This window comes from Zalophus californianus, chromosome 12 (genome assembly GCF_009762305.2).
Source record: "Zalophus californianus isolate mZalCal1 chromosome 12, mZalCal1.pri.v2, whole genome shotgun sequence".
Taxonomy (NCBI): Eukaryota; Metazoa; Chordata; class Mammalia; order Carnivora; family Otariidae; genus Zalophus; species Zalophus californianus.
The window spans coordinates 73,740,371-73,767,935 of record NC_045606.1 but is presented as its reverse complement, the minus strand read 5'-3'; the positions used below and the strand labels follow the sequence as shown (position 1 = coordinate 73,767,935).

The window sequence follows — 27,565 nt, the reverse complement described above, 5'->3', positions numbered from 1 at the left end:
CAGCATAAAGCCACTGCTACCTCTACCACTTATAATTTTAAAGAGAATTAAATGAAGTAATATATACAAAGTGCTTAATATCTGGCATAGAGTAGGAACTCAATAAATGGACCTTTTGATTCAACTTATTCCTAATTATCATCTCTTCTACACTTTCCCAAAAACATAATTTTTTACATGTAATCTATGAATTAAATCTTTTATTTACTATTCTAAGTTCCTCCTTTTGTAGTTCTTGATTCTCACTTTTTAAAATTATGCCTCAGATGCCTCTTTTTATATCTAATATGTGTGTAAAATGTAGGTGTAGGAGCATATCTACATCCATGTTATTGGGATCTGTGTATAAATGTCAATATAACATACAGCATTTTCTCCATTCTACCAACATTTTGAAAAAATTAAGGGTAGCATTTTCTCCACGTAACCACCTTACCACTCTCAAAAACAAAAACAAAACCCAGAAATTTTCTCCATTGAAATTAACATTATTCTGAGAGGCTACTTCAAGCAGACTGGGCATGTCCTTGCTAGAGCAACTAAAAGACTAAATTGGTGGGTTTGGACTGTGATGACAGGTGCAGTTCCTGGGGCTGGAACTGGACTGAGATCGGGAGGCTTGTGCCAAGAGGGCAGAGGGGCCGCTTGGAGTTAAGCAAGGGAGAGAGCTGGCCGGATGGGTATGTGGGCACAGGATGAAAAGGGAAGAGTGAAAGGTAGGTGGTATGACCAAACTCTTTGCTGGCTTCCAACCTGCAAAATTAAGAACTAGCAGTGGTATCTAGGAAAATACATACGGATTAGGATCAGTCCTCATTTATTTTTAAACACGTTAGTATAAAAGACAGTAGCCTTTGCCAAAGACATTTTATTTTTTTGTATATTTGTTCAGTCAGATGACTTTTTCAGGGTGTTTTTGTTTTTATTTACCCCTCTTCCCCTAAGACATCACACTGCATGACAATTTCAGTCTCCAGCATAAGAATCCTAAGGTCCCCAAACAACCATGTCCCCAGGGGCATCCCTGTACTTTCAGCATTCACTGTCTGGCTCCCCTCCCATTGCTCAGGGGAGAGCAGTTAGGTAATTGTCTCTCTGTGCCAGGAAACAAACCGCTAAGCACCTACCTGATCCTTTACCTCAATGCTGCCTCTCCATGAATGCTCTGGGCCGAAAAGAATAGTGGCTAAACAGAAACCTCAACCCTGGGTACATTTCAAGGGCTAGCAAAGCTAAGTCCTCAAAGGCAGGACAACACCAATGCCCATAATCTCTAAAGCAGGAGTCTAAAGCTATCAAGAACTATTCCCGCATCTAGTGATTTTGCCCTCAGTACAGACCAAGCATTTTTGAGAAAGGTCTTTCAAAATCTTCAAACATCAGAGGTTTTCCAATGCTCCAAGTTCCACAGCAGGCACTTCCTGTACCTCCTGAGAAGGCTGCAGGACAGATACTGCCTGAGACGCACCGCAGTGCCCGTCAGGTTTCAGCAGCTGCCCTCCGCACACAGGGAGAGGGGGTCTGGCACAGGGGGTCCCGCTCTACTGAAATCCCTTCATTTGGAGAACACGAAAAGTAAGCGGATGGGACTTCACTCCCTGACTTAGCAGGTAAAATGACTGCTGGACCTAGCTTACCAAGAAAAAGGAAATCACCCACACTCTGGCAATCAATTTATAGCCTAGCAAACCCCCACACCAAGATAAAATCCAGCCTGCCATTTGTTCAGCAAGCTAGGAAAACAGCTGAGAACTGAACCAGAAGGTGGTGAAATGAGTGAGAGCCTGCCTGGGCTGAAACCCTCCTTTTCACTACTTGCCAGCAAGGGCCTGGGCGGAAACCCTGCTTTTCACTATTTGCCAGCAAGGTGACCTCAGGCAGGTTACTTCCTTGCCTGGGCTACCTATTCAGCCTATACGGTAGTAAAATGGACACAAGGCTGGCAATTACCTCCTCCTACTGTTGTGAGGAGTAAATGAATTCACATGTAAAGTGCTTAGATCAGTCAGTGCCTGGCACACAATAAGCACCATCGAAGTGGGTAAACGTTCTTAAGTAAACATCCCTGAGAGAAGAATACACAAACAGAAAGCTACTTTCTGCATCATAGTGAATTACTGATTTTAGCATGAAATTGCTATTCAAATTGTACCTAAAAGTTCACTTTTTTTGGTTTGTTTAATCAAAAAATATTTCAAAGATATTTTAGAAAGAAAATATTAAAATATTATTTTAAATGTAAATAATTATTAGATGGGGACTTGGAATACCTTCTCCTCTCACCCAAAAATACACGTGCTAAAAGGCTGCCATGTTCAGCACATATTTATTAATCATTTATCAAGCATTTGAAAGCATTTTCTAAGTTTGAAGTTTCTTCAGTCCATCAAGAATATCAAGGTGGGAACCTGAGGACATAGGTTCTAGGCCTGGCTTTGCCACAAACTAACATGAGCTAAAGCAAATCACCTTATAGCTTTGTGAACAACTCTTTCCAGTATCCCTATTTTTCGCATGTCCCCACAGAACAGAGAAGACTTAGAGACACTGATGGGTGTGCAGATCTGCATTTAAGAGGCAATAGGGTACAAATTACTATACACACCTTATTTCAACCCATGTCAGGAGAAGTTTTATTTATTTATTTTTTAAGATTTTATTTATTTATTTGACAGACAGCGAGAGAAGGAACACAAGCAGGGGGAGTGGGGGAGGGAGAGGCAGACTCCCTGCTGAGCAGGGAGCCCAACGCAGGGCTCAATTCCAGGACCCTGGGATCATGACCTGAGCCGAAGGCAGACACTTAACAACTGAGCCACCCAGGCACCCCAAGGATAAGTTTTAATATGCTTCCTTTCACCTTGGCTTGGTCTCTGCTCAGTACTGGGCTTTCTATGCAGATTTCCATTTATATAACCATCTTGGAGTGGTTCTTGCTAATGTTCTTCACATTCCTGGCCCAGTAGTATCAAGTTAAAACATCTCCTCCCTTGAGTCCAGCAACCCATATGATACACAGAGCAAGATTAACCTGAATATGCTTTGACCACAAAAAAAAAAAAAATTGCTCCCCAAGCCACCACCATTCCTTTAAGCTGTTTGCAGGTTTCTGCCCTGTATACATTGCTCTAGGTTCATATACGTATTTGTTCCACGTTTTTGTGCCCTTCTCCCCTAAAACTTGTGTTTTTCTAGTGCTCTTCTCTTAACATCAACTCTGTAATATCTTTCTTATTCTTATCTCTATAAAAATTAGTAATAGGTAATCACAGTATTATGTGTAGACAAAAAAACAAAACAAAACAAAACAACAAAACATTCTAAAACTTCTTTCTCCTTAAAGGCCATTTAATTATATTAGCATGATTACAGTAAATTAGATGGCCCTATGTAAGGTCACTTAAATTAAAAAAACAAACAAACAAACAAACCTACTTCGGGCGTTACAATTTAACACACTTGTAATTATTTAGAGCATAAACTAATGGAGCCATAGAGATGATTATCATTGCTTTTGCCTACTTGGAATTTTTGAAACAAAGAAATAGGGAAATGGGAGCGCCTGGGTGGCTCACTTGGTTAAGCGTCTGCCTTTGGCTCAGGTCATGATATCAGGGTCCTGGGATAGAGCCCCACATCGGGCTCCTGGCTCAGTCAGGAGCCTGCTTCTCTCTCTCCCTCTGCCACTCCCCCTGCTTGTGCTCTCTCTCTCTCTCTGTCAAATAAATAAATAAAATCTTTAAAAAAAAGAAATTAAAGAAAAGAAACAGGGAAATGTAAATTTTAAAAGAAAAGAAGATAAAGGGAAGAAAAGCTCAGAACTGCCATCTCCACCTCATACATTTAAAGAAACTGGGCTAACCACAATGAGATACCACCTAAAACCAATCAGAAGGGCTAAAATTAACAACTCAGTAAACAACAAATGTTGGCAAGGATGTGAAAAAAGGGGAACCCTCTTAAACTGTTGGTGGGAATGCCAACTGGTGCAGCCACTCTGGAAAACAGTATGGAAGTTCCTCAAAAAGTTAAAAATAGAACCAGCCTATGACCCAGGAAATGCACTACTCGGTATTTACCCCAAAGATACAAATATAGGGATCCAAAGGAGCACCTGCACCCCCGTGTTTATAGTAGCAATGTCCACAATAGCCAAACTATGGAAAGAGCCCAGATGTCCATCAACGGACAAATTGATAAAGAAGATGTGGTTCATATGTACAACGGAATAGTACTCAACCAACAAAAAGAATGAAATCTTGCCATTTTCAATGACGGGGGTGGAACTAGAGTGTATTATGCTAAGCAAAGTAAGTCAGTCAGAGAAAGACAAATACCCCATGATTTCACTCATGTGGAATTTAAGGAACAGAACTGATGAACATAGGGGAAGGGAAGGAATAATAAGACAAAAACAGAGAGAGGCAAACCATAAGAGACTCTTAACTATACAAAACCAGCTGAGGGTTGCTAGACGGGAGGTGGCGGGGATGAGGTAATTGGGTGACGGGCATTAAGGAGGGCATTTGATTTAATGAGCACTGGGTATTATATGCAACTGCTGAATCACTAAATTCTGCCCCTGAAACTAATAATATACTGTATGTTAACTAACTTGAATTTAAATAGAATCTAATTAATTTATTAAAAAATAAAGAAACTGGGCTATATTTCTACTTATCTTGATTATGGCCAATAATCCATTTTGAAACAAATGAAGAAAAACATTTTTAGTTGAACTGAGTCACATGTATTTTATAGTATCTCAGACACTAGAATTTGACATAGAATTGTCTTCCTTTATTTTCCATTTTATTTATATTTTGTTTCTCGCCTTCAACAAAAGTAATATATGACTATTTAAATTTTTTCAAATATTTTAGAAATATGTAACCTGGGCAGTGGAAGGTTCTATAAGTCCAACTACCCAACATATACACACATGCAAGATAAATCACCATAAGCTGCTGGTATATATTCTTCCAGAATTATTTCCTGTACATATACTAACATATTAGTAATCAGCATACTTTCAAAAAAGGATTCTACCACTTACCAAAATGAGCCCTGATATTAGTGAGGAAGTGCCTGTCAGGGCCACGTAGAACTTCGGTGTCAATGTGTTCAAAAACATGCTCACTGAAAAAAAAGAGAGAAGGAGAAGAATAAGGAAGGCATAAGTATGTCAATAAAACAGAGGGTTCCCTATTTTTCTCTCTGGTGAAATCATTTGTTTCTGATGACAATTCTTAGAACCATAACAAAGTCCCATTAAAATGGTTCAGCACCACCAAGGCTCAGAATGCTAGATGTCAAGCGCTATATCCTGAGAGAAAATAGCCACATAAAAGAGAAAAAAGCAGCTTTTTAAAAAGTTTCTGCCTCCCAAAACTATTGTTGTGAATGGTCTTCATGGATTCATAACCACTGAGGAATCTAATCAAAACTATTACTAAACTGTCAGTCAGAAAGAGAAGATCTTATATATTTTGTCAGAACCACACATTAGAGTTCTTGATGAACCAACAAGGAATACTTCAACCTTAGAACAAATGGAAAATAACTACAGTTGATCCTTGAATGTGTGGGTATTAGAGGCGCCAAACCTCCACACAGTCAAAATCAGCACATAACTTTTGACTCCCCCCACAAAACTTTACTAATAGTCTACTATCACCCGAAGCCTTGCCAGTAACATAAAGTCAATTAACATGTATTTTGCATGTTATTTGCATTGAATACTGTATTCTTACAATAAAATAAGGTAGAGAAAAGAAAATGTTAAGAAAACCATAAGGAAAAGAAAATACATTTTCAATGCTATATGGTATTTATTGGAAAAAATCCATGTGTAAGTGGACCCAGGAGGTTCAATCCCATGTTGTTCAAGGGTCAACTATATATTTTTGGCAGTTATTAAAGATTTTAATACTATTATTACTCCTAAGAAGGAAGGACAAATTGACAAAGTTAGCATGCATTAGTAAAAGTTTTTTCACCTTACTTAAAAGGCTGTTAGACTGCTCATCAAAATAACTGGAGTCATTGAAAAAAAAATAAAAAATAAACCACTAAAAAGGAATGTGCAGTCAAGAACTTTTCTGACCAATTTCTGCCACTCTGTTCATATCAACTATACAGTTGATCTGGCTATCCATTAAGTAAGGTTCACTTCCATATTTTATAAATATACGTTAAGTCATTATCATTTGTACCTAGTATTGCATGAAACTTTGATTATTACCGAAACAACAACTGACCTAAAGAGCTTTTTGCATGCATATTCACATTTCTTTACTGAGTCTGTTTGTGGAAGGGTATCACATTATCTGGTTTTAGAATGAAGGATGTTAGAAGTAGGGCTTTGACATCATTAGGGGAAAAGGCTTTGGCATTTGTCCTGAGCTCGGCCCAGAAAGCCAAGTCACCAACATGACCACAGATCCCATGTTCACTCATTCAACAAATACTTCTCTCTGTTTATGAATGAGACCATGGACAAGGAATGGAAGCATGAATCAGACACAGTTCCCACCATCCAGAAGGCCACAGTCTAATTGGGAAATGAATAAGTAATTACCATAAAGTCTGATAAGTGCATAGACAAGTCCTGAGCATAGGATGTTATAAAAACACATTAAAGGTGTTGAACGCTGCATCTGAAACTAGTGATGTACTATAGGTTGGCTAATTGAATTTAAATTAAACACACACACACACACACACACACACACACACACACACACACACACAGACACACACAAAAGGGATGCACCTCAGGCTGAAGGCTGGAAAAGATGTCCAGGAGAATAAGCAGGAGTTAATTAGACCAGCGCAGGCAGGAGGAGGGACAGACAGAGGGAAAGGTCAGCAGAATAAGGGGGCTGCTTTGAGGTGCTGAGAAAAGATCACAGCCTTTCCAAACATTTGTAGAGGCTGAGGAGGGAAGCAGCTTGAGCTGTGGACCCTTCGCAGAGATGCAGATGTAGAAGGGCGCACGGATTCCATCCTTCCTGGCTACCCGCCATCCCTCCCCTGCACCCACTCTTAACTGAGTTTGTTTGACTTGCGGGCTATCATTTGTAATCTCAAGAGTCTGAACTAACACAATGTGCTCGGTTGATAGTCACTCTTTTGGGGAGATAGAGAAAGGCACAGAAGATGCAATCAGCCAAGCCTGTAGAGGTACAGCTGAGTTAAGGTTGGGTTTGCTTGGCCATTAAAAACCCAAAGATGTGGTGATTTGTCATTTCCCAAGCAATTTGGTGGAAAAGGGAAGATTTTTTAAAAGGAGAAAATTAAACAAACAAACCTAGAGCTTGTAAATGCCAGTCTGATTCTGAAGCACCTAAAATTCTCCAAATTCCCATCCTCACACTATAAATGACCCCACATTCCCCATTATTTTTTTAAAAGGTCATCCTAACAGACTATTTGCTTTATTTTATAGTTATGAACTCTCATATCTGTATCATATACTTTTCAGTAGGTTTCTGGGGACAAATTGAGTATAAAATTCTACGAACTCCATTTCTAAAAGAAAGAGGAAAAGATGTGCCTGAATTAGAAAAGTGCTTTAGTAGCCCTGCTATAACTCCCCAGCAACAAAAGCACAAGTCAATGGAGGGGAAAGATCTACTGAAAATCATTAACTCAAGAATCAATTGATCAATGAAAAAGAAAATTGGGGCGTCTGGGTGGCTCAGATGGCTAAGCGTCTGCCTTCAGCTCAGGTCATGATCTCAGGGTCCTGAGATCGAGCCCCACACATCAGGCTCCCTGCTCAGTGGGAAGCCTGCTTCTTCCTTTCCCTCTACTACTCCCCTGCTTGTGCTCTCTCTCTCTGTTGAATAAGTAAATACAATCTTTAAAAAAGAAAAAGAAAAAGAAAATTATGTGAGTTATCTAAAGAGATAAAACTATACAGTGTTCCCATTTGGTTTCACTTACTTAAGATTACATAGCAGCAGTAATTAATAATTAAAAGATTCTTCTCTGTTATATCCAGTTGTAGAAAGCTACTAGAGTTGAGAGATCATGGGAAGTCATTAAAAGAAATAGAGACACACACAGAGAATGACAGTAGCAGAAACAGAAACACTTCAGAGAGTGGGAGGTCTTCCTTTAATAATCTATTAACTTTATGGTCTTTCTGAATATCCTGGCTGAAATCACTAAGACATGGCATTTGGCAATTCTGGGCATAAATATCAACACTTAATACTTGCCATTTCCATCTATCTATGTATTTAAAGTTAATAACAAAGCACTTTCACATATTAGAGAGTTTAATTCTCACTTCAGCTCCATGAGGTCAATATTATTATTCATGGTATTTCACAGCTGGAGGCGGGCAAAGACCTGAACGCCAGCAGTCCTGCCCCCAAAGTTCAGGCTCATGGCATCACAGGGTGCGTGCAGATATTGCTGACAAGCAAGAAAAAACAAAATAGTAAATGGAAAGCCTTTCCTTTCAAAAGGAGAACTCTAAATAATCATACTAAAAGATTGGATGTTTTTAATACTGTACTTATTTTTACCTCTGACCTTTAAAGATAAGTTCCCTGTTATCTAACATTGGCGTGTGCAGCCCCAGGGTGGGGAAAGGCAGGTAGGCATCTAGAAAGAAGGGAGAATCTAATTGAAGATTCCCTCATTAAATCAGGAGGGTTGCACGCTGCAGACCAGACTGCCTTAAAACAATACCTTGCCTAGTTTCATCAGCAATGAGGGCCACTAGCAATTATTTGTTAAAACATATGAGGGCCTGATAAAGTACCTAAAAACTGCAGCAGAAAACTGTGGGGTATATGCTTTGAAACAGGATTTTCCTGCTATAGACCTATTCAACTGTTTCCTCCATACCTGCTGGGGCTAGACAAAACAAATTCAAAAACAAAGACTAATCTAGCTTTGTGAAGAATAAATTCATAAAATTTCAATAATGTCCTGTTTCAACCTAGAGACAAAAATTAATAAATCAGAAGACAAAATTTTCATCTGCTCCAGCAGGGCACTCCTAACTGGTCACTGCTCCAAGAACACTGCGGTAGTCAAGGGCAGCCTCAGGGACTGAATCACGGGGCATTCTGATGATGCGCAACTTCAACATAGTATAGTCTCCTCATTTAACTAATGAGCAAATGGGAAGGAATAAAGCATGGCCCTGAGAAGAAACTAGGTAGGAGGGATGGGAACATGGATTGAAAATTAAATGACCTAAGGGTGCCTGGCTGGCTCAGTCAGTAGAGCATGTGACTCTTGATCTCGGGGTTGAGTTCGAGTCCCATGTTGGGAGTAGAGATTACTTAATAAAAAAAAAAAAGTTTTTTAAAGAAAATTAAATGACCTCTCTAGATCACAGAAGAGAGGAGATAATAGGTCTGCTATGGGAAGCAAGGGATCACTTCTATGAGCAGGGCTCATGAGGAATGGCCCTGTGAGGCTGTGTCTGTGAGGAGCCAGCCACATTTCTGTCTCTCAAGACAATACCAGCCTTCTTTCATATTCTTTAGAGCACAAGCAATCCCCAAACCACACTCCTGGAAAAGACCTCTGCAAAACAGGGCGAACACACAACCCTGTGTTTGTCTCCTCGGACATATTCTACCTCACACAGAGAAGCCCTGGAATGAAAAGACTAAGGCAGCATCAAAGACTTGGAGGTACTGACTAGAAAGAACTGAATAAGCAGTGTGGTAAAGTCTACAACACCCAAAGTTACTGTCCTGTGTCTCTTTTAATGTCTTTCTAAAATATGGCATGTGAAATAGAAAAACTTTAAGAAGTTATAAAATAACAATCATCCACCATTGAAAATGTTAGAAATAAAGTCCCTAGGAAGAAAAGTTAAAGAAACTAAGTTTATTTAGGCTGGGCGGGAAAAAAAAAAAAAAAAAAAAAAACTGAAGAGATTTTAAGGAACAGCATTATCCCTGGGAGAGAGACCAGGGTGAGGAGCCTCGGACTGTAACTTGTGACGTCAGCTATGATGTGGAGGACCCGGGAAAGCCCCACACCCTCCCAGGGCTGCTGTGAGGCGCAGATGAAATGCGCATTCCCTCAGTACTCCAGCACAGACTCTCTGGGGGCCTACCCTGGGCCAGATGCGGGAAGCACGGGTCCTGCCTCTGACGGTTCACAATCCAATGGTGAGAGAAGCAAGGAAATGGAGAAGCAAATATCGAAGAGGACACGTCAGGGAATTATAAAAACACAGGGTACGCAAAGGGATTAGGACATCAAGAAACATTTCTGCCAAGAAAAAGCATCCCGTCTAAGACTTGTAAGAGGAATTAGAGGAGTTGTCCAGATGTTGCCTGCAGCTGCAGGGGTGAAGGGACCGTGAGAGGTAGAGCTGCAGAGCATTCCACGCAGAGTACTGCAGCTCAGGGGCCTGAAGGTACAAGGACACGGAAGGCAAGGGAAAGGCAGTACAAGTGCCACAGACTTACTTGTGTGCGTTGAGGCACTGGTGGGGATTCGAACTAAAGATGTGAAGCTACTTTCTAAAGTGCCTGCTATACAAATACATGGAATGCTGACTAACAGCAAATGGCTCTTCTCAGATGAGACAAATTCGAATGGGTCCAAATTGGATTTCTAAAACTTAAGGGTGTTCCCTGCTATTTGGTCTCCAAGATTACCTACAGAGGACTTCTCACTAACAACTACATGCAATGAGTAGATGTACAATGCAGCCTAGCTAAAAAACACTTAAGGAATAAGGGACTCTGCTTTACTTACTTTTCTTAGTAAATAAAGTAACATTTATCTCAACAAAGGCCCAAATCTGTACTTTTGAGGCTGTTTCACTGTCCATAAAATAACATCTATCTTGTTACAGGGCTGCTGTGAGGACTATATACCTTAGTATAAATAAAGTGCCTACTACAGCAAACCTCAGCAAATAATATGTGTATCGTTGTCGTTATTTATGTTTATGTTACTCTTCGTTTTTTAAAGATTTTATTTATTTATTTGAGAGAGAGAGAGAAAGAGAGAGAATGGGGGGGGGGAGTGGAAGAGGGGGAAGCAGACCCTCCACGGAGCAGGGAGCCGGATGCGGGACTCGATCCCAGGATCCTGGGATCATGACCTGAGCTGAAGGCAGATGCTTAACCCACTGAGCCCCCCAAGTGCCCTATGTTATTCTTCCTTTTGTGATGTGACATCTCATACTGGTCCAGTTGTAAAAAACAGAAGAAACTCAGCTGACCGAGTTAATATTAATAGTAGTAGCGGCTGCAGTATACCAGCATTTACTGAGCACCCGCTTCTGTGTGCCAGCCACTGTGGTACAGATCACAGCCCAAGAAATAAATCACCTGCACTGTGATTTGTCCTATGCCCTACAAAATAAATGAAGCACCAGGAAGTAAAAGGGTCCTTTTAACTGAATTCTAGTTGCTAGAGGTGGTAATAAACTGGAGGGTGAGTTTGAAAGCAGCCGTTTTAGAAGGCAAATAAATTACTGAATCCCCTAACTCAACCATATGATTCTAAATCTCTGATCTCTGCCTTACTAGATGCTGTGGGAACAATCAATTCAGCCACAGGCCACGTGGAAACCTACAATCCTGTTCCTTAGTTTTCTTCAAGTCCTTGTGTGGCTTAGGACATACACTGTATTAAAGCCTAAACTATAACCTAAGCATGAGGGTTTACAAATGTCTTAAATACAAATAACAAATAATTAAGGCCACAGGACCTTCCACACCCTGAGACAGCAATATCAAGATACACTAGAAAATTATCCATTTCATGCAAAGCAACATTTCTGATTTAATTACAGAAAGTACACAGAGTTCCATGTCTACATAAGATGCATTAAGGCACATGCTAGCCTTGCAGGAACCTTCTATCAAACTGTTTTCTCCGACCTCCAAAGTGGGTAAGGAACACACAGGAAGAGTTTAATCCATCACTTGCATTTTTCTATGTGAGAATAGGGAATATTCTCTTCTTTCATTTTATTGTTCTTTCAACCGTGCTAACCTCTTCCCTCTCATCAGATTCCATTAAGTAGAGTTGCAACTTCACTTCTCTTCCTCATTTACCAAAGGACAAGAAAATTAAAAATGTAAGCTTTAATATTTTAACTTACACATATGCTAATTTTGAACAGATTTCCAGATGGCACAGCTTTTAAAATGAAAAAAAACTTGCTCTTTTCTCACAATGACACTATGATGGATAAACTCTCAAGTGACCCATAATGATCCCTGCCTCCTGGTGTTCATATCTTTATGTAACTCTCCCCCTGAATGTGGGTGGGACATGTGACTTGCTTCTAGCAAACAGATATGTAAGATACTCTCTCAGTAGCAGACATGCTGGAGATTCTCCTTGCTAGTGTAATGAAGAGAGTGACCATGTTGAGAGGGCTATGTGGCAATGGATTATAAGCAGCCTCTAGGGACTGAGGCCAGCAGCCAATATGAAACTGAAGCCCTCAGTTCAACAACGGTGGTTTCTGCCAACAGTCTGAGTTAACTTGGAAGCAGATTCTTCCTCAGCTGAGCTTGCAAGTAAGATCACAGCCTAACTGACACCTTGATTATGGCCTTGTAAGACCCAGAGCAAAAGTCCCAGCTAAGCTGTGCCTGTAATTCCTGACCCATGGAAACCATGAGATAATAAATGTGTGTTGTTTTAAGCTGCTATATTTGTGGTAATTTGTTATGCAGCAATATAAAATTGATGCAATCATGTATAATTCATGAAAGTGTAAATCAGTGTGGATATCTGATAACTATGGCTAACTGCAGTATGCCCAGAAAGGGTGTTAAGATATGCCAATTCTATCTGCCCCAGAGCTTCTTTTCCCACTGTTCATAAATAAAATGCAACTTCAACTCTGTTGCCATAACAACATGTCATTCCACATGCTGATCCATAATTGTCTTTGTAAATCAACTAATATTAAAGTAGAAGCCCAGAGTAATTTTTTAATATGGAAATCAAGCATCTCCATTTTACTCTAGTAAATGGACTTGCTTTTTTCTAGGCACATTTTAAATATACAACATTTGCATGTTCCCAAAAAATCAGTTTTACATCTGGGCACAGCATCAGTTCTAGAGAAGATTAAAAACATACTGCAAGCACATTTTCTTATTTGTTGCTTTTGCTTCTCCTCTCCTTGCCCTTCACCCCAGTCTCTTTGAGCTCTGATAGCATCTCAAGCTTTTATGCATTACAATTCCCTTGATAAATCCTGTGGAATTTATCCTGGTGAGGAAGACATGGAAGTATAATTTTAGACCCATTCCAATGGCAAGAAATCCTCATAAATCATTCTGTCTACTCTTCTCTCTACCCTTGATGTTGCCTTGGCAACTTTACAGGTAATCTATTTCTGCTTTACTGGGCATCTGGCTCCACTGAGGAGTAGAGCAAGCACATTCCTTCTTTCTTCTCTCAACTGTGATCTGGGAAACTATATCAGAGTGTTCAGTCTTCAAGGCTCCTTGTCCCTTGCTTCTGTCAAGCCATGAAGGAATGTCCAAAGCCTGGTCACATACAAACTTCAGTAGCCCTTAAGGGCTTTGAAAGAAGGATAAGCTTTTATCATTAGATTGGAGAGAAGTGAAGAGAGGGTACAGATGCCACATAGATACCAGCGCATACACAAAAGAACTGGGTTGGAGTACTGTAGGTAGGATGAGGAGCAGCAGTGGGAGATTATGCTGGCTCAAATGTCAGGTCGAGAAAAATCACACTTTCTATAGAGACAGTTAGAAAATACTCACTGAACAGCAATGTGAGTAAGACACATGTCTAGTAATAGTGAAATAGTGTGGGAAACATACAGCTCTGAGAGTTACCTCAGAGGGAAGCTCCTGTAATACTACCAGGGTGGGAGGTTGGGCATATCAGATTTGCAGAGGTAAATTCAACACTGTGGCTCTTAACAGTGTGACATAAAGGGTGAGAGTCTGGAGAACCGTTCGCAAAGTGGGGCCCAAGTCAAATTGCAAGTGATTCCAGACTGTAAGTGGTAAGGAATTATGGCAGCAAGCACAGGCTACTTCTACAGGAAGTCTGGCAGGAAAGAGAAGAAGAGAATTTATCATTAAGTGGGACTGAAGTTAAAAGAAAATATAAATGGCACCGCATGAACTAGTAAGTGAATTAGGAATAAAATTTAAACCTTTATTCCACTGCAACAAGATCCACCCTGAGAAATCCAATAATGAGTCACTCTTATACCAAACCTTTAGGGATAATCACTGGCAATGTGTTTACTTTCTCTGAGATTCTTCTTTTTATGTAGATCTTAAAGAATAATTAGTGAAGCACTTTAAGTGACAGAAGCTTGAACCTGACAGAAACACTTTAAGTGACAGAAGCTTGAACCTTACATATGTATATTTCTGTTTTATCAGTTGAGATTAAATGACAAAATGACAAAATGACAAAACAAAAATAAATCTATTTTCTACTCTATTGATTCTGATTTTTGCACTTTCTATTACTTTACTTGCTTTGTTTTGAAACCCTCTGCTAACTTACAGCTGAAGAGTTTGCCTTAAAGGAAGACATTAGTTTGGGCCAAAGAAGCAACTGTAATTCATGGGGTAGTAAAATTCAAATCTGATTCTAAGTTAGGTTTTTGTTTTCATTACATTCTCTAAAAGTTCAATGACTAATTTACTTCTCTTATGAGTGAAAAGCTGCCCTACAATAGATGGTTTTCTGGAAGCTGTGTGATGGCTGTCTCTCTCTGGGTGAGATGCCTAACCAAGAGAGATAAGAAACCGCAGGGGAAACCACTAGACAGACCAATATTTTAAGTATTCAGCTGTTCCAACTGCCCAGTTGTTCAAAGGCTGGCTTCATTATTTTCAATTCCAGTAACTCGATTTGGCTTTGCATTTGCATCAAATGAGTGGTTAATACCCCAGAGGGCACCTAAAATGATCTCCCCACATCCAGGGCTGGCAGCAAATTATAAGTGGCAAATCACAAATGCACCTAGCTCTAAGTAAGGTCTATAGGTGACAGTAAACAGAAACTGGAGCACCGGTATTTTCAAATTTCGGTAAGCTAGTTTTTCTTAAATGTATTAAAAGATGCATCTAAATTCCAGAAGCCCTTTGTCATCCCTAATACAAATGCTCCCAATCCCTAAAATACAATGCTCCCAATCCCTCTCTCCCTTTTGAATCTATTCTTACTATCTTGAATAGTTTTCAGACATTGTCATATCTCACTGTGAATGACCCATTCATCTGTAATGCAAAAGAAAGGAAGGAAGGAAGGAAGGAAGGAAGGAAGGAAGGAAGGAAGGAAGGAAAAGAAAGAAGGAAAGAAAGAAAGAAAAGAAGAAAGAAAGAAAGAAAGAAAGAAGAAAGAAAGAAAGAAAGAAAGAAAGAAAGAAAGAAAGAAAGAAAGAAAGAAAGAAAGAAAAGAAAGAAAGAAAAAAGAAAAAGAGAGAGAGAAAGAAGAAAGAAAAAGAAAGAGAGAGAAAGGAAAGGAAGGAAGGGGGAGGAAGAGAGGGAGGGAGGAAAGAAGGAAGAAAAAGAAAGAAGAGAGAGAAAGGGAAGGAGGGGAGGGAGGGAGGGAGGGAGGAAGGGCGGGACATGTTTTTAATTAGCAACTGTCTAAAGCACAGATCCTCATAGCCCAGGCAGTTCACCTCCAGGTGGATCAGTAGTCGGCTAAAATCCAAAGTTAATGAGGCCACAGTCCTGGGTCTGACCTGACCTGAGTCAGTCAACCTCACACCAAGAAATCCTGTGCCACAAGCTCAGAAGGCACCCCTGACTAGCTGTATTACAAACCGTACTACCACTGAAAGGCCAAGCACCATGTTACTATTTTAAAAGAAACAAGCCCATTTTAAAAGAAACAAGTAGATTTTCAAAGTTGTTTTTCCAAAACATTCTAAAAATTACCACAGAAAAATTTTTTTTAAAATACCACCACGACCCCCAACCCAGCACTGCCAAAAGGAAAAAAAAAGAAAAACTAGCACACACAGCACTTCTAATGATAACACGCAAAGGCTAAGTTTCTCTTGGGAATAATTTGCTAAGATAAAATAATGCTAACTGACAGACTTAAAGACCAAAGCATAAAGAAATACTTAACATGACTACTCAGTAAGCACGTGATTTGCAAAAATGCCACCTTCAATATCATTTAGATCATTATCTGTAAAATGTCCAACATCATTGTTATGGGGCCAAAAAAAAAAAAGTCTTATCAGGCCGTACTTTTAAATACTTGTTTCACTTCAACAAATAAATACTGTGGAGAGAAGGGCTAATAGTTACTGACCATCTACCACGGGCTACTATGTGTCAGGCGCTATTCTGGGTGTTTAATGTATATTTTTAATCATTTGATTCCCACCACAGCCCTGCAAAGTTAGATTACCCATGAATTTTACATGGATTTTATATGGATGAAACTAAAGCTTACTGAGGTTAAATGACGCCCCCAAGGACATACAGCTGTTAAGGGCTGAGCCCTAATTTGAACACAGCTCTACCTGAACCCAAAGCCTGTGCTCTTTCCCCTTAGGAACATATCTTTCTTCTGGATAACTAACCCTACATTTGGGGAGACAAAACAAAGAGAAATATCTAAGTTTCAGATTTGCTTTTTGAGGGTTCCAATGCTCACTGCCTCTTCTGAAACGGCAATCTGGCGCTTGCTCCAAAGCCAGGCCCGATGGCTGGGCTCAGGAAGCCCTCTGGGATCTGAGAGCAAGGGCTGCCCCAAACCACAGTCTCAGTCTAGGGCATGCAGGCCTGACAATGACTTCCTCCTGAGTTGAGGGTAAGGGAGAATGGCGGCTGATTACTGAGCCATTCATTACCACACAAACCTCATGTTAAATAACTGACTCTCCCTTAAGGCTATTATTAGCCATGAAGGATGATGTCTGCACATTCTGATGCATTCTATTCTGTATTCTATTTTATTCTCTGTCTTGTTCATTTATCTCACTTTGGGTCAAGATAAAAGCAGGGCCAGATATTTCACACAGAAAGAGGCAGCACTGTCTAATGTTTAAAATCAAAGTATTCAGACCTGCCACACATATGTTATTATCCTGGCCTTAGTGAGGATTCATTGGAGTGGCAAGAAGCTCCTAGGGCACTGTTGGATACCAAATCATATCAGCTCTTTATACAACACCTATTACAGTTACTATATCTACAAAACTGTGGTTCTGTTCTAATCACATAATTACTGCCTTAATCAATACTTGAGGTAGTATCCTTTTACATTTTCAAATAATAATAATTTTGCTTTTATTTTGAAACAAAATAACTAATATATTTTCTACTCCTAGAGTGAGGTCTGCTAAAACAAGAAGGAAATCGAAAGCATCCTAAAGTTACCATACCCAAGAAGGCCTGTCATACTTGTTACTGAGAATCCCATAAATCCTGTGTTTGACTCTTTCACTTTGGATTTAGGTTCTGCTGTGATATGTACACACAGCTCCAAACATTCAATGAATATAAAACTCAGGGACATAAACAAGAATATATTAAAACATAAACCTTGCAAGGCCTCCCCTGCACAAATGGGGTGACTATACATTAAACTAAAGAGTTTGAATACCTAGACCCAGAATGTTTAAACCTAGAATATTATCTATATAAATTAAAAGCCTTAAACTTGGAATTTTCAAATTTAGTGTTAACATCATCCTAAAAATATGATGAAATCTTGTTCATCCACTTGTCCATCTTAGAAGTTTTGTACATGTGAATTGAGCACATTTCTGTTGTTTTTTTTTTAATCACTACACATCCAGGAATTCAAGATATTCAGCAAAATATGTTTATAAATATACTATTTTAAAAGCAAAAAAATAAAACTATCCAAAAGGAAAAATGTTTAAACATTATATGCCCATTATGAAATAGTACCAGCCATTAAAAATCACATTATAATGACATGAAAAATGATCACCACCTTTTAGTATAAAAAACAGAATATAGGGCACCTGGGTGGCTCAGTCAGTTAAGTGTCTGACTCTGGCTCAGGTCATGATCTCGGGGGTCCTGGATCTGGCGGTGTCATGTCGGGCTCCCTGCTCAGCAGGGAAATCTGCTTGTCCCTCTCCCTCTGCCCCTCCCTCTGCTCATGCTTGCGTGCTCTCTCTCAAATAAATAAAATCTTTTTAAAAAGCAGAATATATAGGGGCGCCTGGGTGGCTCAGTCATTAAGTGTCTGCCTTCGGCTCAGGTCATGGTTCCAGGGTCCTGGATCGAGCCCTGCATCGGGCTCCCTGCTCGGCGGGAGGCCTGCTTCTCCCTCTCCCTCTCCCCTGCTTGTGTTCCCTCTCTCGCTGTGTCTCTCTCTGTCAAATAAATAATTAAAATCTTAAAAAAAAAAAGCAGAATACACAACTTAATAGTTCGACACCTTTTATTTAAAAATTCATAGATGATACATTTGCTATCAATGTAGCTACAGTTTCTAAGTACAGAAAAAAAAGTGGCAGTTACAAGGCAAACACTCCAGTAGTGCTCACCTCTGAGTGGAAGAACTACATGGGATTTTTTTTTTCCTTCACTGTAGACTTGAAATTTTCAACTATATGCACTGTTGTTTTTTTAATCAGGGGTGGGGGGGGGGAGTAAAGATTTTCAAAACATGACATAAAACTAGAAATCATAAAATAGTAATCTTCAGAGGTGGGATTACATGAATTTTTATACTTTTTACATTCTCGGTAGTCTGAGATCTGTTATGCACATGTGTTATTCTGGTAACCAATCAATATATACATAGATTTAGAAACAACTAATGCATGCTATTTTTTATTTCCTTGAATGAGACATTTTTTAAAGCAGCAATTTAGGGGAATTTTTAAAAGAATATTTCAATTTATTTTAGTTTAAATGAGATATTTAAGGATATGTTGACAGATAATAGCAGCAGCAACAACAGCAACACAACTCTCCTACCTTTCTTAGGAAGTTTTCTAGGAGAAATAAATAGGAGAAGTTATATATGTTTATATGTACCTGAATTCCAGTTTCAGAAAGACGGTACGTGAGGACGATTTTTAACGTTTACAAAGGGTACAGTCTTGCTAGTCAAAATCTTACATGGAATTGTTTCAGTGCATTTACGACTGTATATGGATAACACACAGATTATTCAAGAACTTAAAAAACTGCTCCCAAGCCCAAGAAGGAGAGCCATTTAAGAAGTCTGGCAACTCTGATTTAATATGCACAGTCTGCATGGAGCTGTGCCACCCACCAAAGCACTATCACCATCCTTCAGTACCACAGTGGGCTGGTGACATGATTTAATTGCTGAGCTACAGCTAATTATAAGGCAAATGAAACACTAAGAAAGAATTCACCCCGACCAATTAACTAACAGAGTGGACATTGTCTTAGAATGCTCTGCATATGCTAATTCAAACTTTATCACCCATAAAGGCATTCATACAACCATGACTCTTTGTTGTTACATTCTTTTTCATGCTTTATAACAGTAGGAATGACCTGATGCAAAGCATCCTTCTTGGCATTCAGCTTTTTCCAGATGGGCATGAATTTCAGTGCTTCACCATGGGCTTTAAGCAGTGTTGTTTAAATAATGTAAGTTACTGCATGGAAATAAGTTGATAATAGTATAATAACTCCATTAGAAAAAAATGAAAGTAACATGATAACTTGGATCCACAATGTTTATATAATAACCCAATAAGTGCAATTAATTTGTGTCTCCAGGTGGCTAGATTAATAATCAGCAATGCTCCTAAAACTAAGGTTGTAAAAAGAAGGCTTAGTTCTTGAAATTCTTATTTTTTCTGTTCTACTGTTAAATTGGTGAAATGCTAAGTTGTACCTTCTCGACATTAAGAAGCTGCAAACCATGCTTTGGATTCTATGTCAGTGTTGTATAAAACCATTACATAAACATACTGCAACTAAAGTTCTTCCCTTTGCCTCTCAATTTCTTCTAAGTGGAACACTTCTTCCTAGAAAAGATCTAGGGATCAGATTTGCTCTCTCTTGAGCCAAAAGCTTAATGTCTCTCTGAGCTAATTTTTCTCATTGATAAATTGAAGGATTTGGACTCTAAGGTCCTTTTCAACTCTAAGACAAATGACAAATCTCCAATGACAAATCCAGCATAGGATTTAAGCTAAAAACTACAAACTCTGCAATTCATATCACAAACGACTCAACTCACTAATAACGAGCTCCTAGAACTTTTGCCATGGAGCAAAGTAAAAATTGTCACCATGATGAATTCAATGGGCATTACAATGTATATTCAAAAATTTTAAAAATTTTAAACCTTTAAACTATAGGTTCTTATATACTTAAGCAACATGAAGGATACTAGTCAGTACAATTTTTTTGAATAGAATATATTTGAACATATTTGCAATGTGTTTTACAGTAATTACTTTCATTTTCGTTCCTGAAAATCCTCAGGAAGAGATAAGAATTATTTTCACCATATAAGCAAACCACTGGTATCACGTTCACCAAGAAATAATTTTTAAGTGTTCAGTTGCTTGGAATTAAGCTAGAAAGAATAAACTAACTATACCTAAGATTATTAAATTCATTCAATAACCCAAATTGTGATATCATCTCATAGCTCTGCTGCAGTGCTAACTAATTTGAAATCATTCAATGAAATTGTACAAAAGAGTACAAGTACAAAAGGAGCATTATTCACCATAGCATCACTACTTACTGGCAAACAAACATGTCAGCTAAGTATAGCTCACTGTCTCAGGAGAAGCCAAATTTCCAAATTTTGCAGGGATTCTAACTAGAACACCATTATTTATGTATTACCTTGTGATGGTTTCCTTAACTTTACCCGATGGCATTACAAAGATCTAGGTAGGAGGTTTAATCTCTCAAAGCCTTATTAAAACAAAAGCCTACTTCATTATTTGAAGTCACAGGGTATCTAATGACTTTTCTTTTCCATGTACCTATTGGGCCTGGCCATTCCCAATGTACAAAGTGCATTATCTTCTGCCAGACGAGCTCATGGTGTGGGTGTGGCAGGAGCCCAGAAACAGTTTTTGTGTGGTTTACTTTGTCTGTCAAAGCATTATCCATGAGGGAAAATAGACCGGCCATCCAAACTAGATACTAGATTAATTGTATATAAGAAATCATGTAACAATATCTACTTACTATACCAGTGGAGGACAAATGCATAAAATAGCCAGTTTAAAGTAATTGGTGTGATTTTCCCCCCTTAATTTCAGAAGGATTAAAGTAAAATAAAAATCCAATCCAGTGATCTCACAAGAATTTTAACTGTATTTTTTCCATAGTGCTTGAAACTACTTTTTTAAAAATTTAATGCCCTAAGAGAAAGACATCTACATGAAACAGAAAGAAAAGTCTGAGATTAGTTCCTGACTGGTCACTAGAAGCTGACAAAAAATGTGTTTTATCTGCTTAATGGACATTTGTGTAGAGCTTAGTATGGACCAGATCCTGTTCTATACATTTTACAAATATTGGCTCATGTAATCCTCATAACTACTGTGTAAAATTAAGTACTATTGTCCCCACTTTACAGATGATAGAACAGGCAAAGAGAAGTTAAGTGACTTACTCAAAGTGAAACAAGTACTCAGGGTAGAAGCAGGATTTAAACCCAGGCAGCCTGGATCTGGAGTCTGTGCCTCCTAACCCTTTACATGCTGCCCTCCATGACAGGCTGCCTCTCTTCTGGAGTACCAGCAGCATTCGGAGGCTTTAGGCAGTTATTATTCAATAATCATGGATATTCTCAGGGAGACAGAAAAATGAAAACTTTTAAAAGGCAAACAATATAACTGTCTCCACAAAGTATGCCTGAGGTGTCTGTATCATTCATCTGAATAGAGTTCCACTTTACCACATCCCCAGGTTCCTTTTACTATCTCAGTGAAATAGTGTATTTCTGCAATCTCACTGAGATAGTATATTTTTCCCTAGAAAAAGACGTTACATAATATACTACAATTTTCACTTCCACTTAATATTTTGGATAGTTTTCTATTTCAGAACATCCAGACCTATGTCATTCACTTAAACTGCTATACAGCAGTAGACCAGGTGGAGGCCTAGAAATATGGTTAAATGGCCTATTGATTTCTCCCACTGTTTATTACAGAGTTTCTTCTGCTTTTTTCCTCAGGCCTCATTCCAGTAACCTGCTAATTTGCCTTCCCTCTTCACTCCTGTTCTTCAAAGACAGAAGGCCAGCCTCAGGGCTCCCTGGTGGGCACCAGCACAGCCTGCCTGGACTTCAGAGAATCGTAAGCCAACAGTTTTTAGCTACCATGCTCCCCCCTTTCTTTGTCTCAAGCTCCCTTCTGTGATAGCCTACCACGTGCCTTACTGCCTAAGCACCTCTTTGGACTCTGGACTTGATGTGACACACTTCATTTCCTTCATCCACCCCTAAAGCTAGACCAACTGCATTGGCTGTATCTCTTTCCCAATTCTGGCTCCTGTGCACCAACCTTGCTCTGCCAGAAGGAACTAGCTCTGCCTGCCCAGGTCCCAAGAAGTGCAAAATCAAACTCAACCAATAGGTAGTAATTAAATTTCTGCCTCCAAAACCCAGAAGAGGTTGTCAATAGGATTTCACAGTAGATCCCTGCCACTAAGTAAGGATGCAATTTTATGTTAGGTTTAAAAACATGAACTCTCTCCAACAGGATTCTTAGAAAATAGTAAAGAGTGAATAAAGGCAAAAATAAGAATTGTTCTAAGGAAAAAAACAGCAATAAGTGCAAAAGATAATCTAGAGAAGACCTGGCATTTCTGAAATCAAAACAAGTAGATCATAACCAATCTTCGTTTCTAGGTGAGATGAACAGAAACACTAACTGAACAATGATATAGGTCGTTTTCAAATCTAACCCATCCTCTTGGTTTTTTCCTTCAGTCTAAAATTTTTAAGCAAGCCATTCAGAATATAATATTGTAGAATAACAGCAACTGAGGGGAATAGAGTAGAGGGTAAGGCCTAAGGATGACTTCAGTTAAGAGGTCTTAATGTGAAATGTTGCTTTCACACACTGATCTATGCCATATTTAAAAACACACTAATATGAATATGATTTTCTTCCCCACATCCCAATCTATATCACTGCCCCAGATAATTATTCCTCTAGGAAATGGGAGGTTGAAAAAATTTCTCCCATTAATGTAAATTATTCTGCTTATGACATTATGTTCTCACTTTAAAAATAAAAGGCTGTTGAATTAGTCACTAAGTGTATTAAATAAACTGTGGAAAAGTATTACCCTGCCAGAAAACTCTTACCCTCGCTCTCACACCACTGGAGATTTCCAGTTAGGTCTAAAGACCAGTAATAACCGTAGGTCAAGGCAGTTTCTGGTTTACCTAAAGTGGAAATTGTTGCCAAGGAAAAAGCAAAAGGAACATAGTTTAGTATTTTTTAAGGAAAATGAATTTGGTGTAGTATATTTTGCCTCTAATGCCTCTTTCACAGGCTGAACATGACATCTGAAGAACAAGACATTTCATGCTCAGTGTTAACTTTTTACAGATCTGATTACCAGGTCTTTATCCAACCACTGTGCTGATTGGGTTAACTCCCAGCTCCGAGTCACCTTATCTGTTTACCCTGCTGTGTCATTCAAATATTATTACTTTCTATACCTGCCATGATGTGGAAAAGGTTGGGAAGGCCTGAATTAATCTTTATCAGTTGTGCTACCCTAAGGCCTTACTTTGGAATAGCCCACATTATCATCTGATGTCTTTGAAGAAGGGTAACATGTTTGAATTGGAAAAGACCTCAGATCACCACTTCCTAAATGGGACTCTTCCAAATGTAAGTTTCATAGGCTATTAAGAGATGTTAGTTTAACTGGGGGAGGGGCAACTTGAGAAATACTGGGTGGAAGTTAAGCAGATTTTTTTTCAGTACAGGATGTCTCAGAAGCTTCTACATGCTGAATGCACTGTAACTCTCCAGAAGGGGAATTTAATATACTATTTATGTTTATTTAAGGGTGGAACTCTTAGAATACTTTTTTTTTCCAATTGTGGTAAAATACATATAACAAAAATTTATGATCTTAACCATTTTTAAGAGTATAGTTCAGTAGAGTTAAATACGTTCACACTGTTGTGCAACCAATCTCCAGAACTTTTCATCTTGTGAAACTGAAACTCTAAACCCATTAAACCACAACTCCCCATTTCCCCCCTCCACCCAGCCCCTGGCAACCACTCTTAAAATATCTTTAGAAAGCAATAATCCACAAAACATACTTTGGAAAATGCTGCTTTATCTCTCATAGTTCACGCCTTCATTTTATTGATGAGAAAATGGGCCTGTCCAATGTCACAAGTTAATAGCCAAATCTAGAACTCAGACTTCTGGACTTTCAGTCTGACCTCTTTTCACACTATGAATAGACAGGTGAAATAAGTTAATAATTACCCAAATTCTACCACCAGATGCTCTGAAAATACCTGGTATCTACCAGGTCCATTTCGAATAAAGGACTGAGTATTAGGTAAAAATTTTCCTGAAGTCACACTAAGTCCACAATTCTCCAAACTGGGGTGCATGTAACATCAGGAAGCCCCAATTTAAACATGCCATAATACCTTCCTAGAGCATCCATTTTATTTGATGATTAAATGACAATTAAATATTTTGATACTAAAATCATCTTGGATATACTAAAAGGCAAGATGCAAAATTAACCTAAAAAGACTTCAAGGGGATTCCGTTTCAGCAGTGAGCTTTGGCCTGTGACCACATCTGCCTAGGGCATCCATTCCCATATCTGTCTCTGACAAAGAAACATGAGAAACACTGCACAGAGGGGAAGAGCCTAAAATCTATAGTAGGACCCGGTTCAGGAGGGGTGCCCTGAAAAACCCATGAACCAACTACTTCCACGTTGTACCGAGGGGGTTCATGTCACTTTGGATCCTCTTATCGGCCTGTGTCTCTCAAACGAGCATCCAAAGGCTCCAGAGAAGGAACAAGTTGGGGAGTCTTCCAATAATAATAATCAAAAGGAACACAAAGAGGAGTGATACTGTCTATTGCTAGATATCAAGTTTAGGATGCAATGGGAAAGCTGGTAGTGGAAGAGAAGGGTTTAATTACACATCAGGTTTCTACTTGGAAGGTCCACTGTGGGAGGGCATTTAAATTCCAGTAGCTACTTCTTTCTGTGATCCTAAATCCGCAAAACTTTACATGGCTGTACTGCCCATTCATGTTTGCAATGTACTTATTAAAATTCAATTTTACATCTAATCACATTACACAAGAGTAAAAATGAAAAATGTTTTTCCCCTTTCCTCCAAAAAGCATCCAAAGAGAGAAGGTATAGCCTTTTAGAAATCATTCTGCAGAGGCAAGAAGGATAAGCTATTTTTCTTTCAGATCTTGAAGGTATTAGCTTTCATTCATATGCTGCTGCCAACACTCTAAGCTTGAGAAATTACTGGCAGAGTCTCAAATATCAAATATATAGTGAAAATTTTCTTGCCTTTATTGTAGCTGTGCCTAAGCAGCTGGCTCGAGGCAGCCGGCAACCCAAGAACAAAATGTAGCCCAGTGAAGCCAAGCACCTTCTTGATGAGTATCACGTGCCAGGGCAAGGTCAGCTTCAGCTCCACTTGGCATTTCCTTTTAACCTGACTCAAAAGATCCCTTCTCAGAATATCTACATCAGTATGTTAATCCTGGCACTGGTTTCTGGGTATTCGTTCTTCCCTCAGCTGCTCTCTGCTTCACATCCTCTAAAATCATGGTTCCCCATGCCAAAGTGAAAGGCAAAATGGTACATTAGTCAGAGACACAGAGAATGAGCGCCACATAAGGTGCGAGGCATGTGCCATGAATATTAATGTAACCCAAGCAATTATAATCATTACAATGGGAGCTGGCACAGATTAGTTACTTACCACGCAGAAAAGGCTCCAGTTAACCTTGGTGAAGGTTAGGAAGCTCTGCTTTAGTCACTCAGAGGCCTTCATTTTTCTTTTTTTTTTTTTAAGATTTTATTTATTCATTTGAGAGAGAGAGAATGAGAGATAGAGAGCACGAGAGGGAAGAGGGTCAGAGGGAGAAGCAGACTCCCTGCTGAGCAGGGAGCCCGATGCGGGACTGGATCCCGGGACTCCAGGATCATGACCTGAGCCGAAGGCAGCCGCTTAACCAACTGAGCTACCCAGGCGCCCGAGGCCTTCATTTTTCTAATTGAGTAACAACTCTGGATTCCCAACTCCCCAAGATGGCCAATTATTATTTTCAGGAACACTGGTAAATTCTCAGAATAAATTTGAATTTGCATTAACTGAAAATTTGTGACATGTTGTAGATGGGTGATGGTAAAGCAGAAAGAAACATGGGATGAAACAGTTTATGAGAAAGTTAAAAATCATTCTTAGCAATAGCTCGTTAAGTTATAAACAATCTACTCTAACAATGTTGCATTAAGTGGGATAAAATAATAAGAAAAACAACTTAGTCCTGAACCAGAGCCACCACCCACCCTGAGGCACAGAAAGGAAATGCTTTTTATAAAAGGGAAGAAGAGTAAAAAAGGAAAAGGAAGAAAGAAAAGATATTCATTATGCTTAAAATGTTTATTTATGGTGGGAACAGTAATTTACTTAAATGAGACCAGTGTCCTAAACTGTGAACCCTACAATAATACATGATGTTGTCTTTCACTCTTTAAAGCATAAATGAGATTTCCAAACAGGCCTAATCTATCAGACTTGCTAAATCTTCCCATATAGATCTAAAAACAAAACAGAGATACTAATTTGTAAGCATGAAATAGAAAATTAAACAGCTTTATCAGCTTTAAGAAAATACTCATACGCTGTATCCCAGAGCTCAGCCAACACCATGTCAATAAATATCTGTTGGATCCTGAATGAAATGGACCGTGTAGAATTTAAGGGAATTTAAGAGAATTTATTGTTAGCTTCCTTACTGATACAATGGAGGAAAGCACTAGAAAGGTAACATGAATTATCTGTTAAGAGTCTGACAAGTCTCTCTAACCAAATCTTAATCAGGTTTCTCTGAATCCTCTTTCCTGTAGGCCTTGACTTTTGGACTTGCACATCTGCCTTTCCATTGCCCAATTTTAGCAAGAATCCTGTTTAGGTTTAGCCAGAACCCCCCACCCTTAATATCTGATCATCCTCAATAGCTCATCAAATTCTTCATCCCCCACCATCCCCCATGTCATATCACCCTGGCCTGCCTTCAGCAAGAATTCTGTTAGATCAGTTCAGCAACGATTACCCTCATAGTAATTTTCCAACCACTGATTCCCCCTACCCCTACCCCGCTCCTTGGCTATAAATCCCCACTTTTCCTTGTTGTATTCAGAATGGAGCTCAGTTGCATACTGAGGTCTCTTTCCCCTACTGCGACAGTCCTGAATAAAGTTTGTCTTTACTTCTTTTAACTACTATCCAGTTCTGGTTTTCTTTGACAGGTCTTAGTCACTGTGCCACTTTGGAAAATAGTTTGTCAATTCTTCCAAATGTTAAACAGAGTTACCACATGACCCAGCAATTC

At 39.1% G+C, this 27,565-nt stretch overlaps 1 protein-coding gene across 16 annotated transcripts in view; it reads right to left on the bottom strand.

The window, feature by feature from the left end:
* ST7 (suppression of tumorigenicity 7) overlaps positions 1-27,565 on the bottom strand; it is a 235,529-nt gene that overhangs the window by 112,199 nt on the left and 95,765 nt on the right. For all 16 annotated transcript variants that reach the window (XR_003516430.1, XR_003516429.1, XM_027573685.1 and 13 more), the window contains exon 2: positions 5,057-5,139. Coding sequence is in view for 14 of the 16 variants with exons in the window: in XM_027573685.1 (XP_027429486.1) it covers positions 5,057-5,139 (83 nt within the window). In the remaining 2 variants the exon portion in view is untranslated. The remainder of the gene's footprint in view (positions 1-5,056; positions 5,140-27,565) is intronic.